Here is a 26923-nt window from a genome sequence, read left to right as displayed (position 1 = left end):
AGAGTGGAAACGTGCGCGTGGAGCTGGAGGAAGTAGCGGAGATACTTAATGAATACTTTGCTTCAGTATTCACCGGTGAAAAGGACCTTGGCAATTGAGGGGATGACTTAAAGGGAACTAAAATACTTGAGTGTATAGACATTAAGAAAGAGGACGTGCATTTGATAAGGTTCCCCATGCGAGGCTCATTCAGAAAGTAATGAGGCATGAGATCCAAGGAAACCCTGCTTTGTGGATCCAGAGTTGGTTTGACCACAAAAGGCAAAGGGTGGTTGTGGATGGTTCATATTCTGCATGGAGGTCGGTGACCAATGGTGTTCCACAGGGATCTGTTCTGGAACCCCTCCTCTTTGTGATTTTTATAAATGACCTGGATGAGGAAGTAGAAGGGTGGGTTAGTAAGTTTTCTGATGATACAAAAGTTGGAGATGTTGTGGATAGTCTTGAGGGCTGTCAGAGATTACAGCAGGACATTGATAGGATGCAGAACTGGGCTGAGAAGTGTCAGATGGAGTTCAACCCAGATAAGTGTGAAGTGGTTCATTTTGGTAGATCAAATTTAAAGACAGAATATAGTATTAATGATAAAAACCCTTGGCAGGGTGGAAGATCTGAGAGATCTTGGGTCTATGTCCAGAGGATACTCAAAGATGCTGCACAGGTTGACAGTGTTGTTAAGAAGGTGTATGGTGTGTTGACCTTCTTTAACAATGGGATTGAGTTCAAGAGCCATGAGGTAATATAACAGCTATATAAGACCTTAGTTAGACCCTTGGAGTGAACTGAACCCCACTGTGTTCAGTTCTGGTCACCTCATTACAGGACGGATGTGGATGGTATAGAGAGAGTGCAAAGGAGATTTACAAGGGCATTACCTGGATTGGAGGGTGTAACTTATGAGAATAAGTTGAGTGAACTTGGCCTATTCTCCTTGGAGCGACGGAGGATGAGAGGTGACCTGACAGAGGTGTATAAGATAATGAGAGGCATTGATCATGTGGATAGCTAGAGGCTTTTTCCTAGGCTGAAATGGTGAACACAAGGGGGCATAGTTTTAAGGTGTTTGGATGTATCTACAAAGGGGATGTCAGAGGTAAGTTCTTCACACAGGGAGTGGTGGGTGCGTGGAATGCACTGCCAGTGAAGGTGGTAGAGACAGATACAATAGGGCCTTTTAAGAGACTCTTAGATAGGTACATGGAGCTTAAAAAAAAGAGGGCTATGCGGTAGGGAAATTCTAGGCAGATTCTACAGTAGGTTACATGGTCGGCACAACATTGTGGGTCGAAAGGTTTGTAATGTGCTGTAGATATTCTATGCTCCATGTCATATAGGTGGAGGGGCAGGTAGTTTTGAGGAAGTAGAGAGGCTACAGAAGGACTTAGACAGATTAGGAGAATGGGCAAAGAAATGGCAGGGGGAATACAGTGTCAGGAAGTGTATGGTCATGCACTTTGGTAGAAGAAATAAAAGGGTTGACTATTTTCTAACTGGAGAGAAACCATTAAAAAACTGAGATACAAACGGACTTGAGAGTCCTTGTGCAGGATTCCCTAAAAGTTTAATTTGCAGGTTGAGTTTGTGTTGAGGAAGGCAAATGCAATGTTAGCATTTATTTCGAGAGGTTTGGAATACAAAAGCAAGGATGGAGTGTTGAGACTTTATAAAGCGCCGGTGAGGCCTTGATAGAGTAGATGTAGAGAGGATGTTTCCTATAGTGGGAGAGTCTTAAGACAGAGGACACAGCCTCAGAATAGAGGGGTGTCCTTTTAGAACAAAGATGAAGAGGAATTTCTTTAGCCAGAGAGTGATGAATCTGTGGAATTCTTTGCCACAGGCAGCTGTGGAGGCCAAGTCTTTCTGTCTATTTAAGGCAGGTTGATAGATTCTTCATTGGTCAGGAAGTGATATGGGGAGAAGGCAGGAGATTGGAACTGAGAGAAAAATTGGATCAGCCATGATGAATTGGCGAAGCAGAGCCTATGGGCCAAATGGCCTAATTCTGCTCCCATATCTTATGATTTTATGGTCTTATTTAAGTAATAAGGATAAATTGGATAGGTTAGACATTTTTTTCTAGAGCAAAAGAGGCTGTTAAGTGATTCGGTACAGAAATATAAAGTTACGAGAAACATAGAGTAGATAGCTAGAGTCTGTTTTCCATGAACGCTGTGTCAAAAATGAGTGGGCATAGGCTTAAGGTGCAAGGGAGGAGGGTTAAAGATGATCTGAGGGGTACATGTTTCCACATGCAGCATAGTTGGTACTTGGAATGAACTGCTAGTGTTGGTGGAGGTGGGAATGGTACCAATATTTAAGACATCTGTGTATGTACCTGAGTGAGCAAGGCATAGAGCTATGGAATTAATGTAGGCACGTGGGATTGGAATAGGTAGGCATGATGATCATCTTAGACACAGTGAGCCAATGGTCTGTTTCTGTGCTGTGCAAATCTATGGCTATATAACAGGCATTCTGCAGATGCTGGAAATTCAAGCAACACACATCAAAGTTGCTGGTGAATGCAGCAGGCCAGGCAGCATCTGTAGGAAGAGGTGCAGTCAACGTTTCAGGCCGAGACCCTTCGTCAGGACTAACTGAAGGAAGAGTGAGTAAGGGATATGAAAGTTGGAGGGGGAGGGGGAGATCCAAAATGATAGGAGAAGACAGAAGGGGGAGGGATGGAGCCAAGAGCTGGACAGGTGATAGGCAAAAGGGGATACGAGAGGATCATGGGACAGGAGGTCCGGGAAGAAAGACAAGGGGGGGGGGACCCAGAGGATGGGCAAGAGGTATATTCAGAGGGACAGAGGGAGAAAAAGGAGAGTGAGAGAAAGAATGTGTGCATAAAAATAAGTAACAGATGGGGTACGAGGGGGAGGTGGGGCCTAGCGGAAGTTAGAGAAGTCGATGTTCATGCCATCAGGTTGGAGGCTACCCAGATGGAATATAAGGTGTTGTTCCTCCAACCTGAGTGTGGCTTCATCTTTACAGTAGAGGAGGCCATGGATAGACATGTCAGAATGGGAATGGGATGTGGAATTAAAATGTGTGGCCACTGGGAGATCCTGCTTTCTCTGGCAGACAGAGCGTAGATGTTCAGCAAAGCGGTCTCCCAGTCTGCGTCGGGTCTCGCCAATATATAAAAGGCCACATCGGGAGCACCGGACGCAGTATATCACCCCAGTCGACTCACAGGTGAAGTGTTGCCTCACCTGGAAGGACTGTTTGGGGCCCTGAATGGTGGTAAGGGAGGAAGTGTAAGGGCATGTGTAGCACTTGTTCCGCTTACACGGATAAGTGCCAGGAGGGAGATCAGTGGGGAGGGATGGGGGGGACGGGGGGGACGAATGGACAAGGGAGTTGTGTAGGGAGCGATCCCTGCGGAATGCAGAGAGAGGGGGGGGAGGGAAAGATGTGCTTAGTGGTGGGATCCCGTTGGAGGTGGCGGAAGTTACGGAGAATAATATGTTGGACCCGGAGGCTGGTGGGGTGGTAGGTGAGGACCAGGGGAACCCTATTCCTAGTGGGGTGGCGGGAGGATGGAGTGAGAGCAGATGCACGTGAAATGGGGGAGATGCGTTTAAGAGTAGAATTGATAGTGGAGGAAGGGAAGCCCCTTTCTTTAAAAATGAAGACATCTCCCTCGTCCTAGAATGAAAAGCCTCATCCTGAGAGCAGATGCGGCGGAGACGGAGGAATTGCGAGAAGGGGATGGCGTTTTTGCAAGAGACAGGGTGAGAAGAGGAATAGTCCAGATAGCTGTGAGAGTCAGTAGGCTTATAGTAGACATCAGTGGATAAGCTGTCTCCAGAGACAGAGACAGAAAGATCTAGAAAGGGGAGGGAGGTGTCGGAAATGGACCAGGTAAACTTGAGGGCAGGGTGAAAGTTGGAGGCAAAGTTAATAAAGTCAACGAGTTCTGCATGCGTGCAGGAAGCAGCGCCAATGCAGTCGTCGATGTAGCGAAGGAAAAGTGGGGGACAGATACCAGAATAGGCACAGAACATAGATTGTTCCACAAACCCAACAAAAAGGCAGGCATAGCTAGGACCCATACGGGTGCCCATAGCTACAACTTTAGTTTGGAGAAAGTGGGAGGAGCCAAAGGAGAAATTATTAAGAGTAAGGACTAAGAACTCGTTGACTTTATTAACTCGGCAATCACCTCTGATCTGGGCCGACATTTACGTGCCGGGCGGCACCTAATTAATTAGCTTGTTTATTTCGGCTTTTTTCTTAAAGATGTGCTGTGTACCTCCCGGCTACCGCTGTACCCCTGCATGCTTCGCGGATCAGTATTGGTTCGCTGCCCGGACGTTGGGGGCCACTGCCCTACACCAACCTACGACGACGAAGCCTAACACACCATCATCAGTGTGCTCGGTGCTCTCCCAATTCTGGTAAGTGATTATACTACACTGTACATACATTATTTCTACTTTATACTGGCTGTGTATTTTTACATGTTATTTGGTACGATTTGGCAGCTTCATAGTTTAAAGGTTAATGGAGAGCGCTTGCGTGAGATTTTCTGCCGAAGGCGCTTGCACTGTGTATCTGCCGAGAGCGCTTGCGTAAGATCTTCGCTATGGAGAACAGTGCAGGCAATGATTGTAGGGAAATATTTCTAATTTATATAGGCTGTGTATTTATCATATCATTCCTGCTTTTACTATATGTTACTGTTATTTTAGGTTTTATGTGTTATTTGGCATGATTTGGTAGGTTATTTTTGGGTCTGCGAACGCTCACAAAATTTTCCCATATAAATAAATGGTAATTACTTCTTTGCTTTACGACATTCCGGCTTACGAACTATTTCATAGGAACACTCTACCTTCGGATGGCAGGGGAAACCTGTACCCCATGCTTTCAGTGACAAGTAAATTTCTGTTTTGTGTTTTCTTTCTGCAGTTAAGAATACAACAAGATGGCAATAGGATATTAGTTCCAGCTTAGAATTTCTCGACAGATTCTGAATGTTCCTAATAATAAAACCTGAGAGATACATCAGAAAAAATATTTTGTGCTGGAAATTTTGTTCAGCATTTACATCACCAGCAACAATACTTAACTGGAGCAAAATATGTAATGACATTTTCCTCCATGAAGCCAGTTCCAATGAGAAAGGACATCCTGCTCAGGCCTGCTAATCACAACTAGCACCATGAATCAGGTATTGTGAAGCCCTGCACATAGCATACCCTGATGACCAGATATGCTATACCCCAAGGCTTAACCAGCTGTCAAATGATTTGAGTGCTTGTGAATATCTTCAAAAATAGTTAAGTGACCAGAAAATATTAAAAACATTTAACTTGAGTCAATTCGTTCAAAGAAATACAGTATAGATTGGCCGCACACATCCCCCATGATTGAAATAAAAGGAGTTGAAATTCTGAAACTGCATCAGGTGCACTGGGCAGATTCTCATGCAAAATTGCTTAGAAATTCCTGGATATTGGCATGGTACTGCTGGAGTATTGTGCAGTCAGGAAGTTGGCTTGAACATACCTTGGGAAGCCAGGATTTGTGTTTCCTGAACGCGTGGAGATATCCCAAGCTTCAGTATTGTTACAGAAATATATATATCAACACTCCTATCCTGAATAAAAGTTCCTTGTTGAAAACCTGGGCTACTATACATTTCCCTTATCTTTAAAATTCAATTTTATATTGATTCAGTGATTTCACAGCTGCAACTATTTCAGAATAAATATATTATGAATAACAATGAACAACTTTAGTAGAGTACAACATGTACATAGCTTTTTCTTACTGTTTAGATCAAAGTTAGATTTGCTGTGGAGGCCAAGTCCATGGGTATATTTAAGGCAAAAGTTGACAGTTTCCTGATTGATCGAGGCATCAAAGGATATGGCGAGAAGGCAGGTGTATGGGGTTGAGTGGCATCCAGGATCAGCTATAATGGAATGGCAGAGCAGACTCGTTGGGCTGAAAGGCCTAATTCTGCTCTTATGTCTTATGGTCTTATGGAGTGTAGATTTCTGATTTTGGGTATCGATTCAAAGTAAGACCATAGATATAGGAGAGAATTAGTCTATTCAGCCTATCAGGTCTGATCTGTCATTCTATCATGGCTGATTTATTATCCCTCTCAACTCCTAATTTTGATGCCCTGATTAATGAAGAACCTATCAACCTCTACCTTATATATACACAATCACTTGGCCTCCACTGGCGTACGTGGCAATAAATTCCACGGATCTACCACCCTCTGGCTAAAGAAATTTTTCCTAATCTCTGTTCTAAATGGATGTCCCTCTTTTCTGAGGCTGTGTCCTCTGTTCCTAGACTGCCCCACTAAAGGAAATATCCTCTCCACATGCATTCTATCTATGCCGTTCAATATTCAATAGTTTTCAATGAGATTCCCCATTCCCCGCTCATTCTTCTAGCTTCAGCGAACACAGGCCCAAAGCTATCAAATGTTCCTCATATTTTAATCCTTACTTTCCTGGGATCATTTTTGTGAGCATCCTCTGGACCCTCTCCAATGCCTGCACATGTTTTCTTAAATCAGTGGACAAAATTGCTCACAATACTCCAAGTGTAGTCTGACCAATGCCTTATAAAGCCTCAGCATTACAGGCTTGCTTTTATATTCCAGTTCTCTCAAAATGAATGCTAATATTACATGCATCTGTCTTCCTCACCACTGACTGAACCTGTAAGTTAACCATTAAGGAATTCTGCACATTGTCTCCCTGGACCCAACACCAGCTGCTGTGACATACCACTAATCACCGGCAGCCAACCAGAAAAGGCCTCCATTATTCCAACTTTGCCTCCAATCTTCTATCCATGCTAGTGTTCCCGTCAAGTCAACTTTGGTCAGCTCCTCTCATGCCTCTGTAATTCCCTTTACTACAATGTAATCTGATTTTAGCTTTTCTTTCTCAGGTTCAAAGTTCAAAGTAAATTCATTATCAAAGTACATACAGTGCCTATACAATATATTCACCCCACCCTCACCCCCCCCCCGCCAGAAGTTTTCATGTTTTATTGTTCTACAACATTGAATCACAGTGGATTTAATTTGGCTTTTTTGACAATGATCAACAGAAAAAGACTCTTTCGTGTGAAAGTGAAAACAGATCTCTACAAAGTGATCTAAATTAATTACAAATATAAAACACAAAATAATTGATTGCATCAGTACTCAACCCCATTTAATATGACACACCAAATCGTCACTGGTACAGCCAATTGGTTTTAGAAATCACCTTATTAGTTAAATTGAGATCTGTTTCTGGAGACCTGTGTGCAGTCAAGGTGTTTCAAATGATTGTAGTAAAAATACACCTGTATCTGGAAGGTCCAACTGCTGGTAAGTTGGTATCTGAGCAAAAATTACACCATGAAATCAAAAGAACACTCTGAGCAGCTTCATGAAAAGGTTATTGAAAAGCACCAGTTATGAGGTGGATACAGAAAAATTTCCAAGTCACTGAAAATCCCCTGGAGTACAGTTAAATCAATTATCAAGAAATGAAAAGAATATTTCATAGCTGGAAATCTGCCTAGAGCAAGCCATACTCAAAAACAGAGCGATTGTGCAAGAAGGGAGCTTTCCAAGAGATTCATAAAAACTCTGGAGGAGTTACAAGTTTTGTGACTGAGATGGGAGAGACTGCACATACAACTGTTACCCAGGTGCTTCACCAGTCACACTTTTATGGGAATGTGGCAAAGAGAAAGCCACTGTTGAAAAAAGCTAACATGAAATCTTGGCTAGAGTTTGCCAGAAGGCATGTGGGAGACTCTGAAGTCAGATGGAAGAAGGTTCTATGGCCTGATGAAACCAAAGTTGAGGCTTTTGGCTATAAAAGTACATAATCAAAAACACAACATCCTTACCATGAAGCATGGTGATGACTGCCTCATGTTGTGCAGCTGCTTCACTGCAACAGGCCCTGGAAGGGTTGTGAAGGTAGAGGGTAAAATGAATGCAGCAAAATACAGGAAAACCTGATGCAGTCTGCAAGAGGACTGCAACTTGGGAGAAGAGTTGTTTTCCAGCAAGACAATGACCCCAAACATAAGCCAAAGCTACACAGGAATGGGTTAGAAACAACAAAGTTAATGTCCTGGAGTGGTCAAGTCAGAGTCCAGGCCTCAATTCAATTAAGAATTTGTGGCTGGACTTGAAAAGGGCTGTTCATTCACAATCCCCATGCAATCTGACAGAGCTTGAGCAGTTTTGTAAAGAAGAATAGGGAAAAATGCAGTGTCCAGATGTGCAAAGCTGATAGAAACCTATCTACACAGACTCAAGGCTGAAATTGCTGCCAAAGGTGCATTTACTACATACGGAATTGAAGAGTCCACCACACATCCATAGAAGTTTGTCAAATCTTCCAGTGCCATGCCGGATTTTCGCAAACTCTGAAGGAAGTAGAGGCACTGACGTATTTTCTGCATAATTGCATTTACGTGCTGGGCACTGGACAGATCCTCTGAAATGACAATATTAAGGAATTTTAAAGTTGCTGCCCCAGTCCAACATTGATCCCCTGATGAGATCTGGTTCACGGACTCCAGTTCCCTCCTCCTGAAGTCAATAATCAGCTCCTTGGTCTTGCTGACACTGAGTGAGAGGTTGTTGTTGTGGCAACACTCAGTCAGATTTTCAATCTCCTTCCTATATTCTGATTCATCACCACCTTTGATTCAATCAATGACAGTGGTGTCACCAGAAAACTTACATATTGCATTGGAGCTGTGCTTAGCCACACAGTCATAAGCGTCAGGTGAGCAGAGCAAGGGGCTAAATACACAGCCTTGTGGTGAATGTGGAGGAGATGTTGTTGCCAATCCAAACTGACTGGGGTCTGTGAATGAGGAAATCGAGGATCCAATTGCACAAGCAGGCATTGAGGCCAAGGTCTTGAAGCCTAGTGCTTAGTTATAAGGGGATAATAGTATTGAATGCTGAGCTGTACACAATAAAGAACATCCTGATGTATGCATCTTTGCTGTCCAGATGTTCCACTGTTGTGTGAAGAGCTAATGTAATGGAATCTACTGTGGACCTGTTGTGCCAGCAGGCAAAATAGGGCTGATCCAAGTTGCTGGGATGGGTGAACTCTATCATATTATGGTCACTGCTTCCTAAGGGTTCCTTTATCTTCAGCTCCCTCATCAAATCAGAGTCATTAAATAACACTCAATCTAGAACTGTTGTTCCCCCTGTGGGCACAACCACAAGATGATCTACAAAGCTATCTTATAAATATTCTACAAATTCTCTCTCTTGATCCAGCATCAACCTTATTTTCCCAATTTACATATTGAAATACCCTATGTCTATGGCAACATTGCCCTTTCTATATGCCTTTTTAATCTCTATTATAATTTGTAGCTCACATCTTGGCTACTGTTCAGAGTCTGTGTATAACTCCCATTACGGTCTTTTTTACCCTTGCAGTTTCTTAACTCTACCTACAAGGATTCTACATCTTCCGATCTTATGTCACCTCTTTCTCAGGATTTGATTTCATTTTTTACCATTAGTGCCACCCCAGCCCTTCTTCCTACCTGCCTATCCTTTTGTTATAATGTGTATTCTTGGATGTTAAGCTCTCAATTATAATCTTCTTTCAGCCATGACTCAGTGATGCCCACAACATCATACCTCCCAATCTCTACTGCATTACAAGATAATTTACCTTATTACATTCCCTGCATGCTTTCAAATGTGACACTTTCAGTCCTGTACTCATCCCCCTGTTTGATTTTGGCTCCCTGTTATACTTTAACTCATCCTGTTGACTGAAAATTTGTCCTATCATCTGTCTGTCCAACTACACATCTAATTATACACCAATTGCATCATCTTCTGCTCTATCACTCTGATCCCCATCCCCCTGCCAAATTAGTTTAAACCCTCCCCAACAGCTCTAGCACACCTGCGCTGAAGGATATTGATCCCACTCAGGTTCAGGTGTAAACTGTTCTTTTTGTACAGGTCATACCTACCCCAGAAGAGAACCCAATGATCCAGAAATCTGAAACCCTGCCCACTGCACCAATTCTTCAGCCACACATTCATCTGCCAAATCATTTTATTCTTAGCCTCACTGGCATGTGGCACAGACAATAATCCAGAGACTACTACTCGGATTTCTACCTAACTCCCCATATTCTCTCTTCAGACCCTCCTCCCCTTTTTCTACCTACAGGTATGTCCCTAGTACTAATATACAGCATACAATACCACAACTTTCGGCTGTTCACTCTAACCCTGTAGAATTCCGTGGACCAGATCCAAGAATTGCTGACCCTGGAACTCTGAGGCAACATACCTTCTGGCTGTCTCTTTCACGTGCACAGTATCTGCTGTCTGCTCCCCTAGTTACGAAATCCCCTAGCACTACTGCACTCCTCTTCACCCCACCACCTCCCTACTGAGCCAAAGAGACAATGCCAGGAATCAAGTCACTGCGGCTTTGCTCTGGAAGGTAGTACTCCCCTCTCCGAACAGTATCCAATGCAACATACTTATTATTGAGGGAACGGCCACAGGAATACTCTGCAATGGCTGCCTATTCACTTTTCCTCTCCTGACAGTCATCCAGGTACCTTCCTCCTGCAAGGTAACTCCCTCCCTGTAACTCCTAGCTATCATCTCTTCATTTTCCCATATGAGCCGAAGGTCATTGAGCTGCAGCTCCAGTTCCTTAACACAGTCTCTAAGGAATTGCAGTTCAGTGCACTTCATGCAGATGTAGTTACCAAGGAGACTGGAGGTCTCCCAAAGTTGCCACGTCTGACACAAGGAATATACCATTAACTCTGAACAACGCATTAGCTATGCACAGTTACTAAAGATAAGATATCCAGTAAACAACAGAAAATTGAATGTTACTAGAAAAGTAATTATTTAAATCTAGGAACTGTGTTCAAAGCTTCAATCTGTGACAATGAAAGTAAATCTAAATGTTCGTAAATTAATATTTATCAGATCGCCATAGTGCAACAGTGATTTTAATGGCTTTTGCACCCATATGCACATATGGTATTTCCTTCATTGTCGAAGAATGCTGAAGAACATCAGACAAATCTCATATACCCTTGAAAGCTTTCTAAATCAGCAACATGAGAAGACAGAGTATCTGCCATGAGGCATTTTGGGACCTTCTGAGGCCATGGATGGTGCAATGTTAATGCAAGAACTTCTAGCCCACACATTTGACCTCCACTCCTGACCCAGGACCTGCTTTTCTTCCTTGGCAGTACCTTGGAAATTAGGATAACTAATTAATTTGTTGTAGGTCCAGAAAATGCCATTGATTCAGTTTAAGGAAGTTGTTGGGGAAAGAATCTGGCAAACAGGATTAATGATCACTTAGAGAATAATCAGAAACATTTAACTTGGCTTTGTTAAAGGCAGCCCTGTTCTGACCAACTTGATTGAATTTCTGAGGTAATAACAAAATATATTGATGAAGGCAGAGGAATAGATGTCATTTACGTGTACTTCAGTAAGACCCTTGACAGATCCCACATGGGAATCTAGCTAGGGTCCATGGGATTCTGGGGCTATTGCCAAACTGGATACAAAGTTGGCTTGAGAATAGGAGCTAGAAGATTGTAGAGGATGTTTTTCTGCTTGGGTGCATGTGATAAGTGGTGTTTAATAGGGATTGAAGCTGGGACCCTTGCTGTTTGTGATATACATGTATGATGCATATTACAGGCCAAATGCAGACAAATGGGATAAGCATACTGTAGGTAGGCATCTTGATCAGTGTGAGCAAGTTGGGACAAAGGTTTTGTTTCTGTGATGTGTATCTCTGACTCTTATGTCTGTAAACTTTGACCCTTAAAGACAACCATATAACCATATAACAATTACAGCATGGAAACAGGCCATCTCGGCCCTCCTAGTCCGTGCTGAACTTTTACTCTCACCTAGTCCCACTGACCTGCACTCAGCCCATAACCCTCCATTCCTTTCCTGTCCTTATATCTATCCAATTTAACTTTAAAAGAAAACATCAAACCTGCCTCAACTACTTCTGCTGGAAGCTCGTTCCACTCGTTCCACACAGACACCACTCTCTGAGTAAAGAAGATCCCCCTCATGTTACCCTTAAACTTTTACCCTTTAACTCTCAACTCATGCCCTCTTGTTTGAATCTCCCCCACTCTCAATGGAAAAAGCCTATCCATGACAACTCTATCTAGCCCCCTCAGAATTTTAAATACCACTATCAAGTCCCCCCTCAACCTTCTACACTCCAAAGAATAAAGACACAACTTGTTCAACATTTCTCTGTAACTTAGGACATGAAACCCAGGTAACATTCTAGTAAATCTTCTCTGTACTCTCTCAATTTTGTTGACAGCTTTCCTATAATTCAGTGACCAGAACTGTACACAATACTCCAAATTTGGCCTTACCAATGCCTTGTACAATTTCAACATTATATCCCAACTCCTATACTCAATGCTCTGATTTATAAAGGCCAGCATACCAAAAGCTTTCTTCACCATCCTATCCACATGAGATTCTACCTTCAAGGAACTATGCACCATTATTCCTAGATCCCTCTGTTCTACTGCATTCTTCAATGCCCTACCATTTACCACGTATGTCCTATTTTGATTAGTCCTACCAAAATGTAGCACTTCACATTTTTCAGCAGTACACTCCATCTGCCATCTTTCAGCCTACTCTTCTAACTGGCCTAAATTTTTCTGCAAGCTTTGAAAATCTACTTCACTATCCACAACTCCACCTATCTTAGTATCATCTGCAAACTTACTAATCCAATTTACCACCCCATCATCCAGATCATTAATATATATGACAAATAATATTGGACCCAGTACAGATCTTTGAGGCACACCACTAAACACCGGCCTCCAAACTGACAAACAGTTAGCCACCACTACTCTCTGGCGTCTCCCACCCAGCCACTGCTGAATCCATTTTACTACTTCAATATTAATACCTAACGATTTTACCTTCCTAACTAACCTTCCATGTTGAACCCTGTCAAAGGCCTTACTGAAGTCCATATAGACAACATCCACCGCTTTACCCTCGTCAACTTTCCTAGACTGTTCCTAATCAGACCCTATCTATCCAGATAATTATATATACCAGAGACTTATCCACTTTTATATTCCTTAAAAGCGCCAATACTTCCTCTTCTTTGATTATCATAGTTTCCATAACTTCCCTACCTGTTTCCCTTATCTTACACAATTCAATATCCTGCTCCTTAATGAATACCAAAGAAAAGAAATTGTTCATAATCTGCCCCATCTCTTTTGGCTCCACACATAGCTGTCCACTCTGATTCTCTAAGGGACCAATTTTATCCCTCACTATCCTTTTGCTATTAATATAACTGTAGAAACCCTTGGGATTTATTTTCAACTTACTTGCCAAAGCAACCTCATATCTCTTTTTAGCTTTTTTAATTTCTTTCTTAAGATTCTTTTTACATTCTTTATATTCCTCGAGCACCTCATTTACTCCATGCTGCCTATATTTATTGTAGATATCTCTCTTTTTCCAAACCAAGTTTCCAATACCCTTGAAAACCATGGCTCTCTCAAACTTTTAACCTTTCCTTTCAACTGAACAGGACCATAAAGATTCTGTACCCTCAAACGCAAAAAGGCATTGAAATTGAATACAATCCTGGCGTCTGGATAAAGCAGCATATTGCTGACAAAGTTATCACTATGGATTTTTAGAGCCCATGACTGCAAATTAGCATGTATCGGAACAAAAAAATGGCTTGACCGTGATTGTTGCATTTATTTGTATTAAAAATATTTTCTGCTTGTCAGTTAATAGTGCATTATTACAAAATGCAATATAACTAACTAGTTGTGCATGATCAGATAAAGGTCCTGCATGATATTCACTCCCATTGCAATGTTAGCATTCATTTCAAGAGGTCGTAAATATAAAAGCAGCGATGTGATGCTGAGGCTTTATAAGGCACTGGTGAGGCCTCACCTGGAGTAATGTGAACAGTTTTGGGTTCCTCATCTTAGAAAATATGTGCTGGCATTGGAGAAGATCCAGTGGCAGTTCACGAGGGTGATTCCGGGAATGAAAGGCTTATCATACGAGGAAAGTTTGATGCCTCGCTGGAATTTAGAAGGATGTTGTGGGGGGGGGGGGGTGTATCTCATTGAAACCTTTCAAATGTTGAAAAGCCAAGATAGAGTATACATGGAAAGGATGTTTCCCTTGGTGGGGGGTCTAGGACAAGAGGGCACAGCCTCAGGACAGATGTCTGTCCATTTAAAACAGAGATACGGAGAAATTTCTTCAGCCAGAAAGTGGCGAATTTGTGGGATTTATTACCACAGGCAGTTGTGGAGGCCGGTCATTAGGTGTACTTAAGGTGGAAATTGTTAGGTTCTTGATTAGACATGGCATCAAAGGTTAGGGGGAGAAGACCGGGGAGTGGGGTTGAGGAGGGGAAAAAGATTCAGCGATGATTGAATGGCAGAGCAGACTCAATGGGTCAAATGGCCTAATTCTGCTCCTGTGTCTTTTGGTCAATGGAACAGGACATCAGGAAACACACAGAATGGCAGGAATGCTTTGTTACACACTCTGAGCCAACACATTCGACTAATTTCAGGCCCATGTGCTGGTGGTGTAGTGGCATCCTCACCAGACTTCGTGGTGAGTGGTCCAGGGTTCAAATCTTGCACGAGTTCTACTTGTGTGGGGTTGAGCATTGAGCTAGAAACTCGGACTTGTAAGACAGGCAAGCGCTGAAGAGGTGGCAAGGTGGCTGCCTGCAGCACCAGACTGGTGTGGGAAGAAACTTTTAAATTGCTGTTAAATTTGAGCTATAGAATTCATTCCTGTCACCACAGTAATTCACACAAGCATAAATATCGTTCACTTCTACCTCATGTAAAAGTTGACTTCCAATATTTCTTATCCAAATGCAAGTGAAAGCAAGTCCTGATGTCTTGTTCAAATGTGATTGAATTATATTTGTCCATGTTGTTCATTGCTATTTCAAATCTGCCGGGCTACTGATGAGAACCTGATGCACTGGCATGGTATTGATTTTTTCTAATTACTTCAAGCTGCAGATTTTGAAGAAGGTAAGTGATGGAAACAAGAAGAGCCACACTACTCCTCAGATCTGCTCCACCAGTCAATACAATCATGGCTGGTTCATGCCTCGATTCCACTGCATTGGCTCCTGCCCTGAATGTGCTCAATGATGAACCTATGAGATCTGGGAAAGGGGATCCAATAATCACAGAGACCACGACTAAAGACAGTTCTCCTCCTCCTGGTGCAAATGGGTGACTTCTTTATTCTCCACCTCAGTCCTGTGATGGATTGGTGCTGGGTCTGTTGTTGTTTGTTATCTATATCAATGATCTAGATAATGTGGTCAACTGGATCAGCAAATTTGAGGAGGACACCAAGACTGGGGGTGTAGTGGACAGCGGAGAAAACTGTCAGACTTTACAGCAGGACCTGGACTAGCTGGAAAAATGGGCTGAGAAAAGGCAGATGGAATTTAGTGCAAACAGCTGCGAAGTGTTTCCCTTTGGTAGAATCAACCAGGATAGGTCTTACACAATGAATGGTTTGACACTGAGGAGTGCAGTAAAACAAAGGGTTCTGGGAATACAGGTCCATAATTCATTGAACGTGGCAGCATGGGTAGATAGGATCATAAAGGAAGTTTTTGGTACATTGACCTTCATAATTAAACTACTGATTTTACGTTGAAGTTGTATAAGACATTCGCGAGGCCTAATTTGGAGTATTGTGTGCAGTTTTCGTCAGTTACCTCCAGGAAAGATGTAAATAAGGTTAAAAGGGTACAGAGAAAATTTACAAGGATGTTACTGGGTCCAGAGGACCTGAGTTATATGGAAAGCATGAATAGGTTAGGACTTTATTCCTTGGAACTTAGAAGACTGAGGGGAAATTTGATAGAGGTATATAAATTTATGAAGGGCATAGATAGGGTAAATGCAAGCAATCTTTTTCCACTGAGGTTGGGTGGGACTACAACTGAAGATCATGGGTTAGGGTGAAAGGTGAAATATTTAAGGGGAACAAGGGGAAACTTCTTCACTCAAAGGGCCGTGCGAGTGTGGAATGAGCAGCCAATACAAGTGGTGCCTACATTATATACTGCGTGTATATAACATTGAGGGCATGTTGGTTGCATTAAGAAGAGGGCATGTCCTGTATGATAGGGATACTTACTGATGGATGCCACCTTTCTGAGGCATCACTTCTTGAAGGTGTTCTCAATGCTGAGGAGGGTCATGCCCATGATGGAATGATGGAGCTGGCTGAGGTTACAACTTTCTGCAGCTTTTTCTGATCCTGTGTGAAGGTCATTCCATACAGTGATGGAACCAGTTCAGATGCTCTCCCTGGTACATCTGTAAAAAATAGTGACGGACCAAGTCTCCTCAAACTCCTCATGAAATATAGCCACTGTTGTGCTTTCTTTGTAATTGCATTAATATGTTGGGTCCAGGATGGATCTTCAGAGACTTGAAACTGGTCACCCATTCCACTGCTGATCCCTCGATGAGGACAGGTGTGTGTTTCATCGACTTACCCTGAAATCCACAATCAATTCCTTGGTCTTACTGATGTTGTTTGCAATGTTTTTGTTGCAACACCACTCAGACAGCTGATCTATCTTGCTCCTCTTTGCCTTCTCATCAATGATAGATGTGTCATTGCAAATATATAGATGGAATTTGAGTATGCCTAGCCACACAGTCAAGGGTGTAGAGAGAGTGGAACAGTAGGCCAAGCACACATCCTTGAGGTGTGCCAGTGTTGATTGTCAGCAAGAAGGCATTTTTAAAAAAATCCTCATTTGAGGATTTGAGAAGACACCCTGCAATTAAGAACTCTTCCTGACTATGGAATCGAATATCAGTAGTTGTGTTTGCCAGATTCAATGATGAAGGCAACTGTCAGGACTGAACTTTAATGCATTTCAGAGCCCATGCTCCTAATAAATACCGTTTTCATAAAAGTGTTGTTCATTCCCCATTCAGCATCAAGTACACGCAGGTTATTGTGCAGCCAGCTGCAGATGAAAGCTCAACTCTCCTCCAGTCAACAATAAAATGCACTAAATTGATAGCATAAATCCAGACTTGGGGGCCCAGCCTGACTATAAAGTGAACAAGTTGTGACTCCCTCGAGGCAATACTCTCACACAGCTTGGTTTAATACTGCATGGGTGTGTAAATCTGGTGCAGTGTCAAAACTACCATACAAATCAGTGATGGAAATCACTTGCAACACTATAGTGCTTGATTTAAATGCCTGGAGAGCAGGATGCTGTCATGCAGTGGAGTTCATGGGTTTGAGGTAATATATTAGCAAAGATAGAGGATTGTTTAAGGGACAGAAAACAGAGTGGAGGTAACAGATCATTTTCAAGTTGGCAACCTGTAACTAGTGTGCTCCTTCAAGGATCAGTGCTGAATCCTCAGTTATTTACAGCACATGCATGATTAGTTATGATTTGGTGGTGTTTTCTAACAACACAAAGAGGGGAAAGAAAGTTTTGAGGAAATCAAAGAGCTACAGATTAAGTGCATGGGCAATGAAGTGAAAAATACAGGGTAATGAATTTGTCAATTGAATGAGTAGACCTGGGTTCAATTCCTGCTAGTGCCTGTAAGTAGTTTGTACCTTCTCCTCGTGACTGCATGGGTTTCCTCTGGGTGCTCCCATTTCCTCCCATGGCCCAAGGACGCTGGTAGGTTAATTGGTTATTGTTAATTGTGTCATGATTAGGCTAGGGTTAAATTGGGTGTTGCTGGGTGGCATGGCTCTATGGGCCAGAAGGGCCTATTCCGCACCATATCGCAATAAATAAATTAAAAACACAGTAGATATATTTAAATAGTACAAGGCAATTAAATAATATTCAGAGATACATGTATACTTGTACATTAGCATCCATATACAGCAAGAAACTTAAAAAGGCAAATAGAGTGCTGACTTTTACTGCAAGGGTGGTGGGGTATAAGGTTGTAAAGTCTTTCTGAAACTGCAAAACCATCCAGGGCTTAAGTGAAAACACTCCCAGTATCTTACATACAGTTTTGTTAGTCTCTAGCCCCTTGGTATGAACATAGAATTCTCCAACTTCCAGTAATTCCCTCCCCCTCCCTTCCCCATCCCTATTTCACTCTGCTCCCGCCCCCAGCTGCCTATCACCTCCCTCATGGTCCCGCCTCCTTCTACTACCCATTGTGTTTTCCCCTAATCCTTCTTCACCTTTCCTGCCTATCACCTCTCTGCTTCCCCTCCCACTCCCCTTTATCTTTCCCCTTACTGGTTTTTCACCTGGAACGTACCAGCCTTCTCCTTCCCACCCTCCCCCCATCTTCTTTATAGGGCCTCTGCCCCTTCCCTCTTCAGTCCTGACGAAGGGTTCCGGCCCGAAATGTTGACTGATCGTTTCCATGGATGCTGCCTGACCTGCTGAGTTCCTCCAGTGTGTTGTGAGTGGTACAGTTTTGTTTGCCTTATTTAAAGAAGCATATATTTGTGTTCAAGGCGGTGCAGCAAAGATCCCCATGATATTATCCTAAGAGAACATGGGCCTACAAACTGTGAAATTTAGGAGAGTCTCGCTGCAATAAGGCCTTGTTGAGAGAATACCTGCAGTTCTGAGTGCAGGCTTTGACCTCTACTGGACTTATTCCTGGAAATGCCATACAAAAAGAAATTAGACTGACTGGGTTTGTAATCAAGCATTAAACATAACTAATGAAAACATACAAAATTCTGACAGGGTTATTCAGAGTGAATGAAGGAGAAATGTTTTATTCTGCTGTGAACATCTAGAGAATAGGGTGTGAATGCTGGCTCTGTCTGAAAAATTACAATGTCTATAGTCAATCTGGGCCACGCTATCTTGTCACAGTTACCTTCAGATAGAAGGTACTAAAGTTTAAAGTCCCACACCATCAGGTTCAAGAACAAAACTATACAAGATATCCACATACGACCAACAGAATTTAGAGATGTAATCAGACGCACGTCGGCTCTGGTAGGGTTTGAAGGCCATCACTTTCTACAAGCCGAAACCTAATATCATGAATAGCTGTGATGCTTTAATCCCAGGTGAACTCAATATGTTTTATACACACTTTAAAAGGGAGAATAAAACTGCAGCTGTGTGAATCCCTATAGAATCTGGTGACCCCGTGATTCTGTTTCAGAAGCTGACTTCAGAAGATCTTTCAAGGGGGTGAACACTGGCAAGGTGTCAGGCCTTAATGGTGTACACGGTAGGGTACTGAAAATCTGTGCCAACCAACTGGAGGGAGTGTTCAAAGACATTACCAATCTCTCACTGCTGTAGTTGGTGTTTCCCAGCAATTTCCACCAATATGTAGAACAGGCTAGAATATATATTGAGATTGGTGATCACCCTTGACTGTATTGAATAGTGGGCATACCCAAAGTGAAGGACATACTCTGACTGTTATTTTCAATATAAAGCTGAGATATGATTCAAGAAAGACAAAGAGTAAGTTGTTTAAATTCCGAAATGGCTGAAGAGGGAGGTCATGAAACCCTAGCTGCAAATCAGAGGAGCTGGAGAAATAGGCGGTAGCACTTGGGTCGAGAGAACTGACCAGTTACATTGTCACAGTGGTCACAGAAGAGTGGTATGCTTAGTCACTAAGAGATATCTGTGTGTTGACCACTTAGCCAATTGAGAAATGGTGACATAATCAAAGACCAGAGGATGCACCTCATCAAATTGTTCACAGGTTGACCCATGAGCAACCCTAGTGTACACAGTGTGAGTGTGTGTGTGTGTGTGTGTGTGTGTGAGAGAGAAGTGTTCTGCAATACATTGAAACCAGTGTAAACTCTCAAGTCATTGAAAGGTAGATCAGCATGGCATCAGATGGTAGTTCTTTTCTGGCCCATATTAAATAGAGGTAGATATAGAAGAAACACTTACCCAACAAACAATCCAGATTTAGGGGGCTGTAGGTAGAACTTGTGCACTGTTGGAGTTCAGGTAAATTCTACCTACAATTACTATTACAGGAAATAGGAGCTCAAAGCGAGTGTCTTTACTCTGACAGCAAGGAACTCACTATGTGCAATTCAAAAGGCACAAGATTGATGCATCACAAAGAAGAAGTCTTCTGAAGGCAGGATGATACAACTGTGGCTGGCAAAGGAAGTCAAAGCCAACATAAAAGCAAAAGAAAGGGCATATAATAGAGCAAAAATTAACGGGAAGTTAGATTGGTAATTTTTTTAAAACCAACAGAAGGCAACTAAAAAGCCATAAGAGAGGAAAAGATGAGATATGAAGGTAAGCGAGGCGATAATATCAAAGAGTATACAACAGGTTTTTCGGAAGTGCAAAAGAGAGACGAGAATAGATATTAGACAGCTGGAAAATTACGCTGGAGAGGTGGTGATGGGGAACAAGGAAATGGTGAACAAACTGAATAAGTATCGTGCATCAGTCTTCACGATGGAAGACACTAGCAGAATGCCAGAAGTGTCGGGGGCAGAAGCGAGTGCAGTTGTTATTACCAGGGACAAGTGGTTTGGGAAACTGAAAGGACTGAAGGTGGATCAGATGGACACCCAAGGATTCTGATAAAAGGTAGCTGAGGAGATTGTTGAGGCATTAGTAATGATTTTTCAAGAATCATTAGATTCTGGAATAGTTCTGGAGAACTGGAAAATTGCAAATGTTGCTCCATTCTTTAAGAAGGGAACGGAGGCAGAAGAAAGGAAATTAGAGGCCAGTTAGCTGAGCCTCAGTGGTTGGTAAAATGTTGGAGTCAATTGTTAGGGATGTGGTTTTGGGATACTTGAAATTACCCAATTCAACTAAACTAAGCCAAAGTCACTATGGTTTCCTTAAGGAAGATTTACCTGATAAATCTGTTGGAATTCTTTGAGGAAATTAGAAACAGAATAGGCAAAAGAGAATCACTGGATGTTGTGTACTTGGATTTTCAGAAGGCCTTTGACATTGGCTGATTGCAGGAGGCAAAATTGGGAATAAAGGGAGCCTTTTCTGATTGGCTGTCAGTGAATAGTGGTGTTGCACAGAGGTTAGTGATGGGACCACTTCGTTTAATATTGTATGTCAATGATTTGGGTGATGGAATTGATGGCTTCGTGGCCACGTTTGTGGATGATATGAAGATAGGTGGAGGGACAGGTAGTGTTGAGGAAGCGGAGAGGCTGCAGAAGGACTTAAACAGATTTGGAAAATGGGCGAAGATGAAATATAGTGTTGGGAAGTGTACGTCAACATGAAAAATATTTTAAAAAATAACAGTACTACAAAGTAAAACACTGCACCACCTCAGACTGGACTTGGCTTCCTACCTGGAATCGCCACCCACATCCCCTGAATTCTCATTCTGACTTTTGCCCCACTCCTGCTTTAAATCCATCAGCCCGTGTTGGATGCAGTGGGGAGGCCTCACCTCTGAAAGGCTTTGGCTGACACTAAGGCTGGAAATCGAATATTGACTTGTGTCTAAGCTGCCATGGATTTTTGCATGTCTTTAATGTTCTGTGACAATCAAATGGGTAAAACTGAAATAAATAGTGTAATTTTAAAAGCAAATAAGAATGACTAAAACACATAACAGCACAGGAATAATAGAATATTTAAAACATAAAATGTTTTAAAAAACACACAGACTAGAATCCTCACTACATAGAACATAGAATAGTACAGCACAGTACAGGCCCTTCGGCCCACAATGTTGTGCCGACCCTTAAACCTGCCTCCCATATAACCCCCCCACCTTAAATTTCTCCATATACTTGTCTAGTAGTTTCTTAAACTTCACTAGTGTATCTGCCTCCAACACTGACTCAGGCAGTGTATTCCATGCACCAACCACTCTCTGAGTAAAAAATCTTCCTCTAATATCCCCCTTGAACTTCCCACCACTTACCTTAAAGCCATGTCCTCTTGTACTGAGCAGTGGTGCCCTGGGGAAGAGGCGCTGGCTTTCCACTCTATCTATTCCTCACTGAAATCCAACATAATCTTAGACCTTTCACCACATCTGAATTCCCAAACCTGACACCGATTTTGAACTCTAGGACTTCTTCAGGTTTCTTCTAATCTGTGCACGGCAATATTCATTCTTAGACATCCCTAACTAGATAATCATGGCCACTGGTGGATCTGGGTCACACAAAGACCAGACCCAGGTAAGAATGGCAGATTTCCTGCTTTGAGAATCAACTGGAATTTTACAGCACTTTGATGGTTTCATAGTTAAAAAGACAAGCTTCTCTTAAAAAAAAAACTCAGATTTAAATTCTTCCAGTGCCATGGTGGTAATTGAACTCATTTCTCTGGATCAATGATCCAGAACTGAGGTGACTGATCCCAATACTTAGCCACTGCATCATGTGCAAAGGGCTAATAGCTTATAGTATCCATCATTACCAATAACCACAGCCACAGATCAATAACCACAAATCAACCTATTTAAAACAGTTATTATAGAAAATTTAAAGCACTTTAAATTAGTCATCTTTATATCTCACAGGTGTGACAGAGTGCCAGTTCGGTTGAGAGATTCCCTAGTAAAACTGTGTGGGAATTGTCACAAGTTTGTGATCTATAGGAAGTCCAATGTTGAACCCCAAAAAGGAACCAGCCTCTAAGTACCTTTAAATTAATTTGGGATGTCTACACAGAACTTTGAATTGTTTTTTGGGCTGTCAACACTGATAATTTTCTTACTTTTCAAATGCAGACTAATGACTTGATTAATGAATTGATTATATTTATATGAGGTTTCCAGCAAGAGACACAGTATGATAGCCAAGTTGCTAAACTGGATCAAAATTTGTTTCCAATAAACAGCAGCAGAAGCCAGTTTCTAACAGTTCACCAAGAATTGGTTAGAGGCACCAACTGATTTCCCACCAAAATATAACCAATATTTAATTCTGATCTGCAATCCACAAGGCTGCGATTAATAACGACTTGGCAGCTTCAAATTAAGCTGATATTCTTCTGGTTAATTAAAACCTTTTCCATGGACACCTCTCTTGACGCAAGCAAACTTCCACAAAATGCAAAAACTTGCAGTGCACTTAAAATTAAACAATCTGCCACCAACCTGTTTGTGAGCATGGTCGTAGGAATTGATGTGATTATCAAATTCCTGATGCTTGTGATACTGCTTGTCACATAGTTCACAGTAGAAATTGGCTTTCAGGTCTTCAAGAGCTTTTGCTATGGCCTTCTCCTTTCCAGCATCCTGCAGAGATAAAATTAGTAGGTTATCATGTTGTACTCAACTGAGATGGTAGTGAGCAGAAACAATGCACACCTCAGCAAAGTGTGGTTTCCATGGTTACTGTCTCAAGCGCACTAAAATGGAAAGAAAAGTCAAAGAAGAAATCACCACCGTTCACCCTGGGGAGCTTTTCAATGGAGCAAATAGATGAGAGGCTGAAATTACTGCAAAGTCTAATAACACCATACTCTAAAGTTCATATTTCCCAATCGGTCTGCACACAGAACAGAAAACTATATGATAGTTCCATGCTCAGGAAAGAGTCAGAAAATCTGGCTGAAAGTAGGAATTTCAGGATGTGAATATAATAGTTCCTGGTGAACATTATCCCTTTTTGTTATCTCACTTCACTATTATTGCAAGCAGTCTAAAATAAAAAGAGACACAATAACTACAGATGCTGGAATCTGGAGGAGAAAATCAAACTTCTGTGGGAACTCAGCAGATCTGGCAACATCTATGGAAACAGGGATTAGTTGGCATTTCTGGTCGAGACCCCATATCAGCTATAATGCCGGGCCTTGACCTGAAACACTGACTATCCCTCTGTCTCCACAGATGTTGTCTGACCCACTGAGTTTCTCCAGCAGTTTGTTTTTGTTCCAGTCTTAAATAAAACTCTATTGGAAGGTTGTTATTATCCTGGCACGTGGCCAAATGGTTAAGGCATTGGACTAGAGACCTGAAGGTCGTTGAGTTCCAGCCCCAGCTGAGGGAACATGTTGTGTCCTTGAGCAAGGCACTTAATCACACATTGCTCTGCGACGACACTGGTGCCAAGCTGTATGGGTCCTAATGCCCTTCCCTTGGACAACATTGGTGTCGTGGAGAGGGGAGACTTGCAACATGGGCAACTGCTGGTCTTCCATACAACCTTGCCCAGGCCTGCGCCCTGGAGAGTGAAGACTTTCCAGGCGCAGATCCATGGTCTCGCAAGACTAACATATGCCTTTATTTATTATCCTGGGAATTGTGATAAACTGCAAGTACAATTAATAATGTGGTTGTTATAATATATTTACCTCATTTATTCTGTTACATTTATGGAGCAATTGTTGGTCTCTACTCGCAAACAGTTGATCAATATTCTGCCAGAAGATGTGGGATCTTCCAGTGCCTACCCATTTTAATTCCACTTCCCATTCCCATTCCGATATGTCAATCCATGGTGTCCTCTACTGTTGCGATGAGGCCACACTCAGGTGGGAGGAACACCTTATATTCTGTCTGGGTAGCCTCCCACCAAATGCATGAATATTGATTTCTCAGACTTACAATAATGGCCCGCCCCTCCTCTCTCCTTCACCATTCCCCATCCCCTTTTCCCTCTCTCACCTTATCCCCCTGCCTGCCCATTGCCTCCCTCTGGTGCTCCTCCCCCCTTTTCTTTCTTCCATGGCCTTCTATCCCCACCTATCAGACTCCCCCTTCTTCAGCCCTGTATCTTTTTCACCAATCAACTTCCCAGCTACTTACTTCATCCCTCCCCCTCCTGGTTTCACCTACCACCTTGTGTTTCTCTCTTCTCTCTGCCACCTTTTAAATCTACTCCTCATCTTTTTTTCTCCAGTTCTGCCAAAGGGTTTCGGCTCGAAACGTCGACTGTACCTTTTTTCCATAGATGCTGCCTGGCCTGCTGAGTTCCTCCAGCATTTTCTGTGTGTTGATCAATATTACTGAATATTTTCTAATACAATCACACTTGGAATGTGGCAGATTTCAGAAAGTCATGCATTAGCAGATTTGGTAAATAGGTGGCAGAGGGAATTTGTACAGGGAAGTGTTAAGTACTCTATTTTGGGAAATAGGAATACTGACTATAAGTATTATTTAAGATATCAAGGTCTGTTAATCCAATTCTTCGGTCAGCAGTAATATGGAAAACTGCTGCCAAAATATTTTATTCATGATGTCCAATATATGGTGGTGAGTTTCTTCCACACAACAAAAATAGGGAAAACATAACAAAATCTTAATCATGCTAAGCTGTGTGTGCTAATATGTCACTGTAGGAATGACAGAGCCACACAGGTGACCATTATTTAAAAGAATAATAAGGTAACAGAAGGGCTAATATGGCAGCCAGTATGGAGAATGGATAAAGAGGAGGTGGGTGGGGGGGTGGGGAGGTAAAATTATTGGAAGATAGAGAAATTGAATGTTACTAGAAGTTAGAGAATCCCTTCTCACCCCTTCGATTCTCCTTACCTGCCCATCTCCTCCCTCTGGTACTCCCCTTCCTTCCCTTTCTCGCATGGTTGACTGCCCTTTCCTATTAGATTCCTTCTGCAGCCCTTTACCTCTTCCTCTTACCCCCTGCCAGCTTCTTATATCCTCCCCTCTCCCCCAACCACCTTCCTCCTCACCTGGTTTCACCTGTTACCTGTTAGCTTGTATGCTTTCCCCTCCCCTGCATTCTTATTCTGGCTTCCCCCTTCTTCCTTTCCAGTCCTGTTGAAAGATCTTGTCCCGAAACACTGACTATTTATTCCCCTTCATAGATGCTGCCCTACTTGCTGAGTTCCACCAGTACATTGCATGTTTTCCTCAAGATTTACAGTATCCGCAAAACCTCTTGTGTTTATTAAAAAAGAGCACATCTTTGTATCTTAGAAATTTCTGTTATTTTCTTAAGGACAGAGAAGAATTAGACTCAGAAGATCCAGTACTGTTTGGGATAATTCTGATGAATTCTGCCCATTTGTGATTTTGCCACTTGCGTTTTTCTACAGTATTTCCACTGATATCAACGATCATTGTCACGGATTATCCCCAAGTTCTCATGTGTTTAGGCTATCTCTTTGGCTTTCAAGTATAGGGGAACTGGGAATAATGGAAATGAAAATTTTTTTCTTAATTACTTCCAGCTACTTGCTTTTTTTTCCCCTATCTCTTCCTATAATCTGGGAGGATTAACTGGATAGATACAGCATAACTGCAGACAATAGCACCAGCCAGCACAAATTTACAATAAGAGAATTGAGCTAAGGGGACATTGTCTTGCAATTTTATTCTTTGGAATTCTCTGCCCATTTAAAGGCTAAGTTTAATAATGTGTTGGATATTAAGGCAATGAGGAAATATGGAGACTGGACAACAAGGTAGACCTTAGGCACAAGATCAACATTGATCTAATTAGATGGCTGAGCTGGATGGCAGCTCCTGCCTATTTCCCTTGTCCTGTGATCTTCCATATATTTAATGAGTTAATTTTGAAAGCAGGGGAGCAATGCACCTGTGTAAGGTTTCACGATCAGGCTTTATTATTAATACATCAAAAGAGCTTTGCAGGCACCTTGGTGATCAAGAAGGAAGACACACAGACATAGGAGACAAAGGAAGAAGAAGGATAAGCAAGGATAGTGGGTCATGGAAGAAACATCTGCAAATTTCAGAGGATCCATGTAAGAGCATTATTACTTTGCTGATTGGCCTGCAGTGGTCATATTAATGTCTGGCAGTTCAGACATTTAGAGACCTTGAGGGCGTGGGGTAGGGAGGAAAATTGCAAATCTTCTGTGTTGCTGGAGGTAGTAACCTAGGTAGGAAGCCTGGTTATAGTAAACAC

The 26923-nt window shown here is 42.2% G+C and overlaps 1 protein-coding gene across 1 annotated transcript in view; it reads right to left on the bottom strand.

Moving 5' to 3' along the window:
* Positions 1 to 26923, bottom strand: part of znf804b (zinc finger protein 804B) — a 317114-nt gene that overhangs the window by 66027 nt on the left and 224164 nt on the right. Inside the window, exon 2 of the mRNA XM_072252024.1 lies at positions 23176 to 23316. Coding sequence (XP_072108125.1) covers positions 23176 to 23316 — 141 coding nt within the window. The remainder of the gene's footprint in view (positions 1 to 23175; positions 23317 to 26923) is intronic.

The sequence above is a fragment of the Mobula birostris genome, chromosome 3 (assembly GCF_030028105.1).
Source record: "Mobula birostris isolate sMobBir1 chromosome 3, sMobBir1.hap1, whole genome shotgun sequence".
Classification (NCBI taxonomy): domain Eukaryota; kingdom Metazoa; phylum Chordata; class Chondrichthyes; order Myliobatiformes; family Myliobatidae; genus Mobula; species Mobula birostris.
This window is presented reverse-complemented; position numbering and strand designations above follow the sequence as displayed.